The 17,321-nt window shown below is 42.0% G+C and overlaps 1 protein-coding gene across 1 annotated transcript in view; it reads right to left on the bottom strand.

Moving 5' to 3' along the window:
- ARHGAP20 (Rho GTPase activating protein 20) overlaps window positions 1-17,321 on the bottom strand; it is a 97,489-nt gene that overhangs the window by 71,252 nt on the left and 8,916 nt on the right. Inside the window, exon 2 of the mRNA XM_087821554.1 lies at window positions 7,372-7,454. Coding sequence (XP_087677680.1) covers window positions 7,372-7,454 — 83 coding nt within the window. The remainder of the gene's footprint in view (window positions 1-7,371; window positions 7,455-17,321) is intronic.

Genomic DNA, 17,321 nt, shown 5'->3' with positions numbered 1-17,321 from the left:
TCCAAGCTCACTGAACGTGGCTGTTGGTTGGAGGCTTCAGTTCCTTCCCTTGCAGGCCTCTCCATAGGGCTGTTCAGGACATGGCTTCGCCCAGAGCAAGTGCTCAGACAGACAGAGTGTGAGAGCAACTGAGACAGAAGCTCGGTCTTTCATGACCTAATGTCAGAAGCGACAGGCCATCCTTTCTGCCACGCGTTATCGGTTACACAGGTCAATTCTGATACAACGAGGGGAGGGATTACACAAAGGAGTGGCTACCAGAAAGTGGGGCTCACTGGGGTCACTGTGGAGGCTGGCTACCAAAATGACATGATGAACAAACAGACCAAAAATCCCACATGAGCAAATGCCTGACCTCTGCGCAGAAACAGGGTGAAAGGCATGCTTGTTCCTTAGCGGTGTGACAGAGACACTCCTGAGGACGTGTTCAGAGCTGCGACAAAAGGCTTTGCAGTGACTATTCACACCCCTGTCCATTCCCCTGTGACTGGTTAGAGGGTGAGCACAGAGTAGAGTTCAGGGCCGCTGCAGGAAGTATGGAAAGGGTCTAGTCAACCACGCTCTCCCCCGCCCCTGCCGCTGACAAGCGAGGAGGGTCTTAGCTGCAGGAAGGCTAGACGGTTCTACCAGGGTCACCTGGTGACAGAGCAGGGGCTAGAATCCATTCTCTGCGTGTTCTCATCGCACCAGGAGCTCTGTGTCGGAGAACCAATGGCAGTGACATGATGCAGATGACATGTTAAGCGTGTGAGCATCAAATTAGTATACACTGAACAGCTGGTCACCCCAGAGCTGTCACTTCTTTGGGTGGCTTTTTGACACTGCCTATATTGCTGCTGGCAGCAGTGGACTCTTACCCTCTTTCCACTCCCCCTGAGAGACGTTCTACTGAGCTAGGGGGAGAAAGGAATCACTCATTCAGCGTAGCTGATATTTACAGAATACCCGTTCTATGCCCACACTGTGCATATAGATTTGAAGAGCAGAAAACATGGTCCCATCACTCAAAAAGCAGGTAGTCAAGCTGAGAAGACAAGCCCTAAGCCTGGGACGCTAGGAAAATTATACATCGTGGGACTGGGCAGCACAAAGATTTATATTTTGGATACTTTTATTTAATAAAAATCTTATATAACACTTACCATGTGCTAGGTACATTATAATATTAACTATTAATTCCCTGTGAGGTTATCCCCACTTTACAGACGAGGAAAGTGAGGCCTGGGGAGCTTAAGGAATTTGCCAAAGTTCTCATGCCGCTCCTCTGAGAAAGCCTAGCTGTACTGGGAAGGGAGTAACTAGCCCAATGCCGTAAGGATGTCTTAGGACAGCCTAAGCCTGTGCACCCTGTGGAGAGAGGTGAGGAAGGAAGAATAAACATTTGCTAATGAAGTGGTGCCTTCCCTGTGCCAAAATGGAAGATAAAACTAAATCAGAACTGCAATTAGCAAATTAGGCTATAGATGGAACGAAGAAATTAAACGGATGTGCTGTTCTGCAAGTGTGAAAATAAATTAATTTGGCCCTGCCAAAGCCCACCAGACTGTGGGGAGATTTAATAAGATCTTCTAAAGCTTTCCTCCCAGAATCGTACCACAGGCAAACAGCACAGCACACCAGGAACAGATGCATTTGATCATTTCTAACGAACATGAAAAGTCGTTTGAAAACAATAAAGTGATATGCAGGCCTGGGATGCCTTTCGCTTAAAGCAATGAATTCCATCTTGGTAAAAATTTGCCAACTTTGCCACCTTATAAAGTAATTGCTGTCTCTTTCCTTTACATCTGAATTTTACAACTTTGGAAAATGTTCCTTGCAAGGAAAGAAGGGATCTTGCACGCCACTGGCAATCTCCATGTAATAAATTTCTACTTTGTGCTCTTCTAATCATAGACCTTGAATCGTCCACGGCTCTATCAATTAAAACCTCAGAACACGTTGTCCAAAACTGTAGGAAAGGGCCTTCTGTAGAGCCAACTGGCACATAAGCAAGGCAGCACAGTGAATGTCATTTGGGTCAGATTTTATTTTTCTAAGATAACATGTCCATATACAGTTGACCCTTGAACAATGCAGAGGTTAAGAGCACCGAGAACAGTGCAGTTGAAAATCCATCTCTAACTTTTGTGTCCCCCCAAACTTAACTACAGTTGTCCTTCAGTATTTGAAGGTTATTGGTTCTAGGGCACCACAGATACTAAAATCCATGAATGCTCAAGTCCCTTATATAAAATGGCACAAAACAAGGCATACGGTCAGCCCTGTGCATCCATGGTTTCCCAACTCAGCACTGAAAATACAGACCCGTGATTGGTTGAATCCACAAATACAAAACCTGGGATGCAGAGGGCCAACTGCATATTTATTGACAATCCAGGTATAAGTGGACCCATGCATTCAAACCCATGTTGTTCAAGGGCCAACTAAAGTTTACTGTAATTTTTAAAAGGCCTTAAATATCTTTAAAAAACCTCTGAAATTCAAATTTTTATTTAAAAGTCTTATACCAAGAAACTGTATCTAGGCATAGAAGGTTTACAGAATTCCAAAAGAAAGTCTAATGACTTCTCTTTAAAAAAATTTTTTTTAATCTCTATTGTTGAAAGTATTCCAGATATCCCCTTTTCCCCACTGATCCCATCCACCTGTGCGCCCCGCCACAAGCCTTCACCACACTATTGTCTGTGTCCATGGGTTATGCATATATGCATATAAGTTCTTTGGTTAATCTCTCCCCACTCAGCCCTGCTTTCCCTCTGAGATTCATCAGTCTATCCATGGTTCTATGTCGCTGGATCTACTTTGTTCATGAGTTTATTTTGTTCATTAGATTCCACATATGAGTGAGATCATGTGATACTTGTCTTTCTCTGACTGGCTCATTTTGATAGTAACTTCTCTTTTAAACTGACTTTTCTTGCCCGGCCAGGCATGGCTCAGCGGTTGAGCGTCGACCTAGGATCCAGGTGATCGGGGTTCGATTCCCAGTCAGGGCACATGCCTGGTTGCGGGCTCGATCAATGACCCTCTCATCATTGATGTTTCTACCTCTCTCTCTCCCTCTCCTTTCCTCTCTCTGAAATCAATAAAGATATATTAAGAAAAAATAAACTGACTTTTCTTTTAAATTATATCAAACTTACCATAACTATCGTAGAGTCTCAGCACAAGAGTGGCTTTTAGGAGGTCATTCAGTTTATTCCAATAATCATCTCTGGAAAGTTCACACCGAACTATCACAGGAAGAGGTGTTTGTTCCTTCTGCTATGAAAGAGTTGACCATGATCCTCACTAAACTACTCTGAAGTACGGATGTTCTCCTTGCATTTGAAAGTATGGTAAGTTATTATCTACTTTAGACTAATATTAAAGTTACGACGCTCACATCACAGAGAAAAAAACAGGATGATGAAGAACTTGTAGCACACAATGGGGGACAGTCAGATGAGGACATTGTTGGCGTGCATGTGCGTGTGCGCGTGCGTGTGTGTGTGTGTGTGTGGTGATGCACAACAGGAGTGAGCTGACAGAAAGTCAAAGCCAATTAGCAAACAGCTGCTTCCCTAGTTCTCCAACGCCTTCTGATTTGGCTCCCTCACCCCAGCATCGTTACCAGCAAATTCTATTGTGTGTGCTCTTGATTCACAGCTTTGGCACATATGAACCTCCTAGAGCCTCTTCACCTAAAGTGGCCGAGCAAACCAGGCCAATCCTACGTGCCTCAAGCCCTTACTTCCCAGAGTCATTCTAGGCATCCTTTGAATTTCCTCCTAGGGGGACCTCAAAAGGTATCAGGGTCTGTCAAGAATAAATCCAAAACGTTCTGAGCTAATTTTGCTTCAGGCCAGACCTAGAAATATAATTATCTTGTTGAAATGAATTTAATATTAGAATCTAGCTGGCTTCCAGATGGCATCTTTCATATTTTCACTTCCTAAGTGCGACGGGAAGAATCTCTCCACCAGGATAACGTGTATTTCTACTTCGGCTGTTACTACTGCTACTATCGCTAGTGATAATAATAAATAGCCTTTATACATATAGCATGGATTAGGTACCAGACTACTCTACATATGTAAGACCTACTTAGTCTGCCTTACAACCTTATGAGGTAGGTTTTGTTTATTATTTCTGGCTTAAAAACTTACCCATGATCACACAGCTAGTCAGGGGCAGTACTGAGATTCACGCCTGGCAACTGGCTCTAGAATCCAAGCTTTTAGACACTCGATCATACAACTTTTGCTTGTATAATGCGAAGAATATTCCACCAAGACCAAACACCTGGGTTTCCAGTCCCACCTCCAATGCTGAGTTAACTGTGTGACTTAGGGCAAGTCTTCGACTCAATTTCCACTATATAATGAGACAGGCCCAAGGAATCACTTTTAGTTACACAATCCTGTGATGATAAAGTAGGCACTTTTCATTAACAAACTTGACTTCACTGTATGAGTCAGGGTGTCTGAACCTTGATAATAAAATATATCTATGGGAAGGAAAGATGCAACTAATAACTAAGTCAATCTTCTGATCATTTTTAGTTATTTTCTCATTTCACATTCTATAATGTGAGCATTAGATCAATATTTTACAGAGAAAAGCACAGACTCAGAGCTGGTTAATTTCTCTGAGGCCACACAGAAAGTCAGGATGGAGAGCCAGCACATGAACGCGGCCAAAGCCCAAGCACTTTCTGCCAGATCGCAGTGCTCCTCTGGCACCGTCTTTTTCTCTTCTCAGCAGCACAGAGCAGAGATTTAAAAGGTAATATAGAGATTAACCAAATAGCTTATATGCATATATGCATAACCCATGGACACAGACCATAGTGTGGGGAAGGCCTGGGGCAGGGAAGGAGGGGTCAGTGGGGGAAAAAAGGGGATATCTGTAATACTTTCAACAATAAAGATAAATGAAAAAAATAATAAAAGGTAATATACTTAAAGTACTTAGCACAAGGTCTTGCAAACAGCACAGACACAAGAAACCGACTTGGAGGAGAAGATGGAGATAGGTGAATACCAGCTTAAAAGCTCTGACAGATTGTAATTTTAAACAAAAGCAGGTAATTTTTGTGATATGGGCTGAAGGCCATATCAAAACAAGTGAATTTCTGGAGGGAGAGTTTGAATTTATCCGCAAGTGAACAGTGCAGAAACACCGCAAGAGTGCCAACATGTGCGTCATTTCTGGATCACACACGTGAGTTCTCGTGGTATTTTGCTGCATGAAATGACTTCCCAATAATAACTCAGAATTATTTTGTTAAAAGGAAACTCCCTTTTTCCTAAGCCAGAATTTCACAAGCGATACCAATGACAAAGGAATGTCTCTTACGTATTGGCTACTTAAAGGAGGGCAGGAGAATCAGAAACCACGGTGCTAACTTACTAAGTTCCTATTTTGGTTTGGAAATGGAGTCACCTGCTCATTCACGAAGTCAACCAACACATAATAACTGAACAAATAATCATTGAAGAGTTTTTGAAAAACAGGCCTGGGTCCCACTGCAGAATACTGACAGGTTTGGAAACTACTGGACTACAAGACCTTTAAGGTTCTTTCCAACCCTGGGATTACTTTACTTGCAAATACTTTGTATACATGCAGCACCCAACAGCTTTTACCAGCGGGGGGTGGTGTCATATACATTAACCACCAACATGACACAGTGTAAAAGCATTATTTCTATAAGACAGCAAAGGTCCTGTTTCCTAGCAGTAAGTACTCATATTACTGTCCCAGAGAAACTCATAGGAAATAAACTGAAGATTAAAACACATGCAACTTCAACTTCAGCTTTTTCCCTGTTGTTACTTGACACAAACGCAATCATATTTCTGAGGCAGGAATGTGGGGAACTGGCTCTCATGTAAGCAGCAATTATTGCAGAGGCAATGGGGAGACAGGAGTGAGGTAGGAGATGGCGGCACATTATACTGGCTCTAACTCAGAACAATTCCACCGAGCCAAGCGAGTGTTAGCATTTTCTCTAATGTGGCATTTCATCTACATCAGCTGTCCTCAATCCTATTAAACCATATGCCACCTTTTTTTCATATAAAAGTCTATGCATATACATTTATTTCTATCCTGAAATGAAACTCACAGATGTTTAAGAGAATTTCAAAAGTTGTACTGATAATTCTGCCTCCTCTCTTCTACCTCCCATAAAAAATTCTTTCTCCTGAGTTTTCTAGGTAATCAAGGTCAAACTGTGAAGACATAACCATTTTCTTTTATCCACACTAATGCAAAGATACACAGTAACCTAAGTAATTTATATATGGCACTGAAATGTACTGTTTATTTGGCGGAAGGATCTCTTCCTAATTAAATTTTTATTAGGCTTCTATTAAAAAGTAATTTACATTTCCTGATCAACCAATGACTAAAGCTTATGTCTTTTGGGGGCAGGTATGGGGCTGCCTGAGTCTGAGAACTTGCTGAGTACTGAGAATGACCTAAGGATTTTGCAAGTTTCACTAACTGGAATTTAGCTATATAATTTATTTTGGGCAATGAAAAAAATGCCATGCTTCCACATAGATTTTATGTTAAATTAGCACATCATTCATAGAAATATCAGATATGCACTCACTTTAAATAAAGGTGATAAGGACTTCTTTTTACAAAAAAGGATTCACAGAGCAGGAGAAAATCACCACAGGACTCCTTTGAACATAAAACTCCTGAGTTAAAAATGCCACTTAAAAATTAATAAGTTAATGGCTGAATATCCACTCAATTTCTACACATTATGAACGATTTTCTTAAAATGCCCAGTGAAATGGTATTCAGCCTCAACAGGCGAAATGGCCATTCCAACAGATGTTTAGCTTGTTTTTCCCCTTCAAATTTCACTAATAGAGTCACTAATTCATTTAACCAGTAATACCTATAAGAAATCGACATTCCATTTTTTTTTAATGATCCTAATCTTTCCTCGTATCTAAAATGGGTAAAAATTCGCCTTACATCCTAGCACAGGCGTCACCTTATGATAAAGACCTCGGCAAACGTTTATGCGCAGCAAACATGTGGTGGTTAAAATAACTCCTATTTTAGTATTCTGATTTCTCGTTATTTTTATAAATGAACTTTAACTGTATGCAGAGCCTTCATGTCTGTGTACCACGTGATGTGAGATGCACTTTTGAGTCAGTTTTAAGCAACCCGACCATACATACCAGCTCTGAAATGCTTTATGATTCACAGAAAGGCTAGGCCTTCTTAACCAACCTCAGAAACCCCATTTCCTATTATTAAACAGAGAATCCTGGTGCCGCTAAAAAACAAACAAGCAACCCTACGCACACAGGGGTGCAGCGCAGATCAAACGCGTAACGCAGAGCTCCCACTTACTTGGTACTGGGCCGTTTCTGCAGCGCTTTATCCAGGATAAGAGATGGGGCGCTCCTCCTCCTCTCCGCCAGCGTTTTCATTTTCTGTTGAGGAAGGAGAATCATAATGAAGACCATGTGGCTTGCAGGGACAGTAAATGCCAATCGAATTCAGCAAGTTTTACAGTGCCTATCTTTGTCTATGAAGAAGTTTGCCATCTCATTGTGGTGATAAAACAGTAACATCTAAACTAGGATACTAAGTGTCAAAAAGTAGTACAGAAAGTAATTTTTTTTTTTAAAGAGGAAGGGAGAGGGAGGGGAGGAGGGAGGAACATGCACATGAGAGAAACATCGATCGGTTGCCTCCTGTATACACCCTGACCGGGGATCAAACCCGCAACCTAGGTATGTGCCATGTCCGGGAATCGAACCCACAACCTTTTTGGTGTATGGGGCGATGCTCCGACCAACTAAACCACCCAGCCAGGGCGAAAGAAACTATTTTTTTATGGCCTGAGAATAAGGTCAAATGCTGACCAGAGTATTTGGAAAAAGCATGATCAGAACCACTACCATCCTCTTCCACTAATGTCCACGTTGCTCATTACGTGCTGGGCCCTGTGCTAAAGGCAGAACTGGATTATCTCCTTTATACGCCAAAATGTCATCGACGTAGGCTCTACTGTCTGTATAACGGGCAGGTGGGCCTCAAGCTGGGCTTCGAGAGAAGACAGGGTTTGAAGAGCCCAAGTAAAGCAAGGCAAAAAAACACAGCAAAAGATGGAGAATAGATTCAATAGACCTTAAAATTTAAATATTTACAGATTTGGAAATACCTTCTTCAAACAGGGTTTTTCTTTGGTGTAATTAAAAAAAAGTGATTTTTTTTTTCTTTTCTAGGTATTATGTAATATAGAATTAACTGTCTCAGAGGACCTTAAATTTGTGGTAAATGAGGTTTGATTTAGCTTGAATTATCTATATCATGACTCTCTAAATTCAATCTTATATATTTAATCCTCTAGGCAGCGTCAGAGGGCCTGCCGGTGTATATGGATGAGTAAACTTAGCAACAGCCCCAAAAGGGCCACGACTGAAGTTCAAGCTGCCTTACCAAAGCCACTCTTTCCACTCTGCCCTCTCGTCCTGTCCTGGCCAGAGGTCTCACCCACTGCCCGAGGGTCCGGGCCGCCCCGCCTGGGAGCTGGACGCTGCTCTCACAGAACCGCGTAGGACTAACCGGCTCAGCGTCAGAAGGGGATTACACGATTCATAAAGGAACTGCTTCTTAGCTGCCGAAATAAAGCCTGGACCCTAGCGTAGGGACAGAGGTGACTCATCCAGTGGGAAGGGGATGCTGGACTCTCTGGCTCAGTTCTTCTCCCCCAAACTCACCGTGCCCCCTCCCCCCAAGATCTCTCCCAAGTTACTGCTGTCACCAGTGCCATGCCCTCAGGGTTGCCGTTTCGCCCATTAATCTCTTGGCTCCCATGTGGACACTGCATGCCCAAACCTCCTTAGCATAGCTCAGATAGCAAATGAAACAATTATATAAAACATTAATAAAAGGACAGGAAACAAACAGATAAGAAAGACAGAATGCAACATTTTTCCATCGGGAGTTATTAACCATGAATCGGTTTCAGGGCAGGTTAAACTGTATAAAACCATTTGTATAATATGTATTTGGTGCCTTCCTTCTGGAGAGGAAGCCCACCTGTGGTTTCATCAGAGTCCCACAACTGCCTGCAATCCTCTCAGCCCCAGGGATTTTGATAGCCAACTTCATATCAGGGCTTGCAAACCGCATCCCCCCGTCTCCATTAGTCACACCTCTGCGGAACCGAACTCCCAGGAATCTAACATCTGGAGGCGAGTGTGACTGCAGCTACAGGGCACGCGGAATCTGGAGGACAAGCGCCCGCCCCAAGTGAAGCGTCTCAATACTGGAAGATTGGGTTGATTTTTACTAAGAAAATGTGGCAGTCTGTTCATCTGCAGATTTTCTGTGGGATTCTGTTGTACACTCAGTTCCGGGCTTGTTTCCTGCTCACTGGTCCGACTCCTTTATTCAGGATCTGTTTACTATGCTTTGAACTCTGAAACGTGCCCAATCCATTTAACCCTGACCTGGGCCCGACCCTCTGTCTCTTTCGACGCTGAGGGTCTGTGTGCCCAGCCTTCCTTAGCGGGGTGGGGGGTGAGGGGGGCCTTCCTGGATCTATCTCAGCAGTCTCACTTCCGCCGCCCCTAACCCTAGAAACCACTCACTGTCAGCAGATCCTGGACTCCACCTGCATTAGGATATAATTTCTAATTCTGAGCTACTTGGCTTTCAGGTTTATAAAGAATTTGGGAAGGGTTCAAAAGACAGCCGTAAAAATGATTTAAATTGTGGAGGGAAAAAAAGAGCCTATGAGAAAAGTTAAACTGATCTGAAATCCTTCATTTGGAAACACTGGTAATCTTCGAGTTAATACAACGGACTCATAAGGTGGAGGACAGGAAGTATCTCCCGAGGAAGGTAAGGCAAAGAGAAACTGTTAAGCTGCAGGCTGAGAATGCAGGTTGACTTTGGGTAGTGGTTCTTTGAGGAATTTACAAAAGCTGTGAACTACATTGTGCACATAATTTCGGGATATTCAGAAACCCACATCATACAGATTCCTTAGGGATTCATGGAACCCAAATACGAAACCCTCTGATACAAGGAAATCTTTCTGAGAGTGATGGCTGTTAAACACGAGGACAGATAACCCAAGAGGGGTGACATAATTTCTTCTGTAAAGCTGCTATTAAAATAGTTTGTCCTGGAGACCTAATATAGAGGGTCGTCTGTGTACATAGTAAAGCTGCGCTCTGGTAGTTACAAAACTGTCAGATGTATGAGGAGCTAAGTGGAGTGTATCTACTTCATCTAGTGAACGCACATTCAAGAGAATGCAATCAAACCACAGGCAGAATATTATATTTATTTGAGATCCTACTGTTTGTACTGAGACTGACTGTGCCACTAATGAGCTATGCAGCTCCAGGCAATCCCATTACTTCTCTAGGCCTCCATTTCCTCACCTACAAAATGAGAAAAACCCAACTACACAGCTTCCTAGGTACCTTCTGTTTCTGATAGTCTCATGTTAAGTGTCCACCAAAGACTCACCTTGGATTTGCAAGATAATAAACATTTCCTACATCACACAGTTAGAATTAGATTTCTCTTGTGAGAAATAAGTCTTAAGAGTTGCCAATATAATGAGGGCTTAATAAATAGATTTAAGTATTAATTAATTCAAAATACACAGATCTCTTTTTTTTTTTTTTTTGCTCAAAAGTATAGCAAAACAAAGGGTCAATAGTAACTTTGAAACAAATTCCCATATCAAAGAATGCGTTCTCAGGCAATAAAGACTTCGATTTTCTTGCTGCTGATAACCACTGTGTGAAATACAACGCATGGGAATAGAATGAGATTACTGATTCTCTACTAACGTACAAAAGTACAAACTTGTCAGGACAGGTCGCACCAATAGATTTTTTTTTTTTTTTTCTTAAATATATCTTTATTGATTTCAGAGAGAGGAAAGGAGAGGGAGAGAGAGAGACAGAAACATCAATGATGAGAGAGTCATTGATGGAGCCTGCAACCTGGGCATGTGCCCTGACTGGGAATCGAACCCTGATCACCTGGATCCCAGGTCGATGCTCAACGGCTCAGCCACGCCCGGCCGGGTCGCACCAATAGATTTCACAGTTGTTCGGTGACAGTGAAAACTACGACTCTGACTCACAGGAAAGAGAAGGTAGATTTGAAACAGTGTATGTTTTCTTTGTTAGCTTAAAAATCACAACCCACAGTGTGATTTTTCAGAAGGTCCAAGTTCTTGATGCTCATATCTAGGTGACCTCATAAATACAGGATGCCATTTTGAAACCAAATAATTTTTAAAAAGGTAATATTATTGTCTAAATTGATAAACGACACATTAGGTAAAAAAATTCAACTGCATTAATCTTCCGGGAACAAGTTTCTTGATATCATACCATTTATCTAGTCTTATGCAGCCCAAAAAACTAAACAAGAGTTTTATATGAGCTAAAAACCAAACAAACATAGATAGCTTTTATTTGTTCCTTCACCCCTAAATGGGAAATTTGTAAAAGGAAATAAATAGTAACTGAATTTTAAACTGCTGTTTTTTTACTAACAACAATTTATAAGGAAGGTAGACCATAAACACTAGAGGGAAATTAGATCTTTGATTTTCTAAGCTGTCTCCTTTCCACTGAGGGCAAAAAACCCACTCTGCCAGAGTAAATGAACAGAACTCATAACTGAAGATAAGAAACAAATACCTATAATTAGTTGTTTTCTATATTTCAATAATAACACAAAACTCTAGCAACATTACCAGCTAATCTGCAACGTGCTTTCTACTTCAACTTTCTTTTAATCAGTTGGATTAACTATATATTCAATTTCCTGTGTTCCTAGCTTGCTTTACATACTATGCTTCAGTTAGAGCTTTCATGTTATATTGTTTATTTTCCTGCACCTTTCTAAAAGCAGGGACTATATCTTCTTTCCAAACTATCTCCCATCCTTCAACAATTATTTCCTGGGACTCTACTCTGTAGCAGGCCTATCTCTTCATTCCCAAAGCATAGCACAAGGCCTGGCACAAACTATACACCCAGTAAGTGAAGGTTTTAGATGAATTTTATTTTATTTTGTTTATTTTTTTAAATGTGTCTTTATTGATTTCAGAAAGAGGAAGGGAGAGGGAGAGAGAGATAGAAACATCAATGATGAGAGAGTCATTGATGGGCTGTCTCCTGCATGGCCCCCACTGGGGATCGAGTTTGCAAATGGGGCATGTGCCCCAGCCGGGAATCGAACCGGGATCTCCTGGATCCTAGGTCGTTGCTTAACTGCTGAGCCACGCCAGCCAGGCAGTTTTAGGCAAATTTTAAAAGTCACTCATTCTCCACATCTATATCACTATCCTCAAACGCGCACACACACAGAAAAACAAACACACACAAACAAACAAACCTTTAGAGGGCTCTGCTGGAAGGTCCTCATTCCAGCATTCGCCATGGAGCAGGATGGTAAGAGTCATCCTTGCACACTGCAAACTACATCTTTTGACATAGTGTTGATATTTGCCACTTTGAGCTACATGACAAACATTTCTCTGATGATAAATTTAATTACTTTCCAATAAATGGTGCCAGGACAACTGGATACCCACACGCAAAAGAATGAAGCTGGACTCCCATCTCGTGCCATATACAAAATGTAACTCAAAATGGATCAAAGATCTAAAAGAGCAGAAACTATAACATTTTTAGAAGAAAATGTAGGCAGAAATATTTGTGACCTTGAATTAGGCAACGGTTTCTTAGATATGACACGAAAAGCACAAAAGAAGACAATGTAAATAAGACATGACGGTCAACATGAAAAACTTCTGAGCTTCAAAGGACACTCTTAAGAAGTGAAAAGAAAACCCACAAAATAGGAGAAAAATTTCTGCCAATCATAAGGGATTTGTATCTAAAATATATAAAGAATTGTTACAATTAAATAAAGACGAGGAAGCCAATTTTAAAATGGGCGAAGGATCTGAAGAGACAGTTCTCCAAAGAAGATACACAACAGCCAATAAGCACATGAAAGACGTTCAACATCATTAGCCATCCGGGAAATGCAGATCGAAACCACGAAACAGCACTTTATACTCTCCAGGATGACCATAATAGAAAAGGCAGCTAAATAATTGTTGATGGGCCTGTGGATACACTGGATTCCCCATGGCCCAGTCATGCTCCTGATCGACACGTGTCCTGCTGGCGGGGACTGTAAAATGGTGCCATCACTCGGAAAATAGTTTGGAAGGTCTACAAATGGCTAAAGATAGTTACCATATGATCCTGCAATTCTTCTTAGGTACATACAAGGGAAAACATGTCCACACAAAAACATGAATGTTTACAGTAGCATTATTCATAATAGTCAAAAGTGGAGACAACTCCCATGTCTATTAACTGATGAACAAATAAACAAAATGTGGTATGTACATCAAATGGAATATTACTTGGCAATGAAAGTACTGACACGTGCGACAACATGAATGACTCTTGAAAACATTATGTTAACTAAAAGAAGTCAGTCCCCAAAGGCCACATATTATATGGTCTGTTACAGGAAATATACAGAATAAACAAATCCATAGAAACTTAAAGCAGATTAGTGCTTGCCTGGGGTCTGGGGAGAGGAGAGAATTGGGACGTGATGGCTCAGGGGTGTGGTGGTTCTTTCTGGGGTAATGAAAATGTTCTAAAATCGACTGTGGTGCTGGATGCACAATGCTGTGAATATATGAAAAGCCACAGAATTGTAAACTTTAAGTGGATGCACTGTATGGTATGTGAGTTATATCTCAATAAAGCTGTTAAAAAATGCTAACTACCAAACTCCTAAACCAATGGGCTCCATCCCAGCCAACTGGTTCATAACCAGAACCTATAATTTTCTTTATTTGTATAACAATCATCTGAAGTTGGAACTTATTTATTTGCTTTTTGTCTAACATGTTTTTGTACTAAATGTTTGAGCGGCTGCCCACTTGAATTCCTCACAGACCCCAGGAATACGCCCACCTGCCTACTGTGGTTTGCCACCACTCCTCCCCCATCCCTCCAGTGCTCCGCTCAGTATTTCCACATAGTAAATTCCCAGTGCCTGTGTGCTAAGTCAGTGAGTTAACACTGACTATATCTGAGAGTTTAAGTCGGTAACCTAGTGTGGCCATGAAGGAAAATGCAGTTGTAAACAGGTAACTGCAGAAACAAGTTTTCTTCTTTTGTTCGACAACTCAGCAAACACTGTTTACACAAAAACCTATATGTAGCTTCTCACTGGAATTTTAACTCTGTGTCAACCAAGAGATATAGCAGTGTTTTTGAAACCTCTAAATCACCCTGAATCTGAATATTCTTAATTAAAGGAAAAGAAAACCTATCAAAAGAAAGGAACTGCAATTTTTCATACTTGTTTTTTTTCCAGTCATTTTATGAAGAAAAATTGAAGCATATCAGTTGAATTTAAGTCAAATGTGCGGAAGTCGCTTTCGAACATTTAAAATTAGCATAGCATTAAAATAAGGGCTTTGATGAAAGCTTTTAAATACTCTAAAGTTTCAAGGCTAGAAGAGATATTTAATCACATCTGCAAATTAGCTTACCCCAAATTGACTATTAATCCTTTGGTGGCTAGTCTGTACAATTTCTTGTCTTCCCTACATGCCTGCCGCATTTATTTGAGGAGACATATGTCAAAGACACTGGCTCTTCAAGGGAATGAGCATATTCTTAACCTTGCACCTCGCTTCTCAGGTCCTATTATCACAAAAGTGTTTTGACCACTGGGTGAGCCGAAGCTTCTCACTGCTGTCAGTTTGGTCTTTCAAGAGTGTAATCTATTTACTTATAACCATTCGATCCAGAATCACACTGAACATTTAATTTAAACCAATGTCATCACAACACAGACTACTGGAAAGGAATAAAAGTTCTTTTCTGAGGTTAAGAAAAATTTTTTTACCTTCCGCTATCTTTCCTCTTTCTGTGAGACAACCACTTTGAAATAAAACAACAAACATGAGAATCAATGTAACACAGAGAAATGGGTATGGGGCTAGGAGACATTAGACCTAAATTCTGGACCCTGATTCTACCCCTTGAGTTCTCAGAGTTGTCTCTGTAAAAATGACTCAACTACCCAACCTACCCCAAAGAATCGAATTAAGATGTTACATGTGAAAGCCCTCTGACATGGAGAGCACGTGACAGTAATGCTTTGGAGTACATAAGTACTGCGCAGAAATAAATATGAGGACAGCAGAACTCCCCTTATATATAATTCTCTGTTCCTTGGCCTCCACCCACCCATGCACACTTCTGGGGCATCACCATGGGCGTTCAAGTTGGATGGACTTTCCTCTTTGGCAAAGCCACCAGTTTCAACATCAGGTCATGAACACCCTTTCAGCAGCACCCTGGAGTAGGCAAGGCCAATCACTGATGCGCTCTCCCTCATAATCCCTTCCAGGCGGGGCTTCCCTACATTTTCCACACCACGGCCCATACAAAGTAATGTTATCTGCACATCCATGGCACAGTATAATAAACAAAAAGGCTCTCTGGCTGCCCCAGGACCTATCTACCTGCCTGAAGGCTAAGGGGCTGGGCTGAATGTGTCAGACACATCTGCAACGGCTTGGAGACTGCCTTATAGCAACCTCTCCCTTTCCTCAAGCAGAGAGAAAGAGCACGGTGACCAAGGCCAAGAACCATAACGGTAAGAGTGCATCAAATGAGAATACAAAGCAGGCCCATGTCTACCCAGATTCAGATAAAGTGCAACTCAGTCATGGCTACTGCTCAAGCTGACGCTCAAGAGGGTGGGTGGAGGGATGCAAGAGGAAGGACAGACACTCGCCTAGGTATAAATTAGGACCCAGGTAAACAGGGAAGCAGGAGGCCACAGAGCAGCTGGGTTTTTCAGATCTTTGAAATATGAGCTGATGTGGGCACATTCCATTTTCAGAGTCCACACATTAGTGACCAGACAGCCAAAAACAGGTTTTACCTTTCAGTTGCGCCATGTGACAGCTGTCTGTCAAAATTAGGTCAAGGCTGCTCGGCACAGCACTGGCATACAGTGCTGATACGGCTATTTCTGATGTCGGCTGGATGTTTCTAATCTAAACTTGTCCTAGATAAAGAAAATCAGACTGAAACAAAATTATAAAATGAACTGGGCCGTGCTGCCTACAAGCCCCATTATTGGGGGCTGACGGAAGGTGGTGTCCTCTGCTCCCCTTCCGGGCTCCCACACGGTGGCCTGGTCTTCCGTAAGGAAAGGAAAGCGAAATGTTACCTTCGCCCTGGGCTGTTTCAGAAAACCGCCGCCGTTGCCACTGCCAGACTGAGCAAGCACCCTGCAGGTTTTCTGCACACGTGGAAATCTGGAGCATCCCTGTGATCTAGAACACTTGAGATAGCAACAGAAAGAACGGAAGAGCAGACTCCTTGCTCAATGAGTTTCTTTAGAGGTAGTCAGTCAGCTCAGGCTACTCTAACAAAATAACACTGACTGGATGGTTTAACCAACAGATATTTCTCACAGTTCTAGAGACTGGGAAATCCAAGGTCACGGTGCCCGCAGATTGGGTTCTTGGTTTGCAGACAGCCGCCTTCTTGCTGTGTCCTCACATGGGAAACAGAGAAAGAGAGGGCAGGCTCTCTGGGCTCTTACCAGGGCACTAATACCATCATGGGGATTCTGTTCTCATGACTTCATCTAACCTAATTATCTCCCAGACGCCCCCACCTCCAAATACTATCATCCTGGGGACTAGAGCTTCAACATATGAGTTCGCAGGGGACACATTCAATCCACAACAGAGGTTTTTGCCAAATGCTCTGGAGACATGAGGGTATGAGTATGAAATGCTATCAAATCACAATAATAAAATGTACATATATTTCCTCACAGCACTGTGTATATGAATGCAGGTACATGTAGGTGTGTGTATGGTCTATACCGCTTTAGTGGCACTTTAAACTGAAATCTAAGGACAGGCAAGCTTTATAATCACGTATCTTTGAGAAATTATATGTGGCCCTATAAGGTACAAGATGTCTTTACTTTGAAAAGAACAGCCACTACGGTCTGAGTGGCAGGATGAGAGCTGTGGAAGAACTCCGACGCCGTATGACCGAAGTTGGAGGACTCATCTTCTGCAGGCTCTATCCGTGGTCTCACTTCTCCCAGTCTAGTGAACATGTTCTGCCTTTTGCCCTGCAGACCTTTCACCAAATCATAACCTGAGGGGATGCTGAAATTGCAGGGGTGATAAATCACTTTACAATAATCTTCACTTCAACCAGAAGCAACAACTG

The sequence above is a fragment of the Miniopterus natalensis genome, chromosome 11, assembly GCF_054644295.1.
Source record: "Miniopterus natalensis isolate mMinNat1 chromosome 11, mMinNat1.hap1, whole genome shotgun sequence".
NCBI lineage: Eukaryota > Metazoa > Chordata > Mammalia > Chiroptera > Miniopteridae > Miniopterus > Miniopterus natalensis.
The sequence above is the reverse complement of the archived record's forward strand: the minus strand, read 5'-3'. Positions and strand labels throughout refer to the sequence as shown.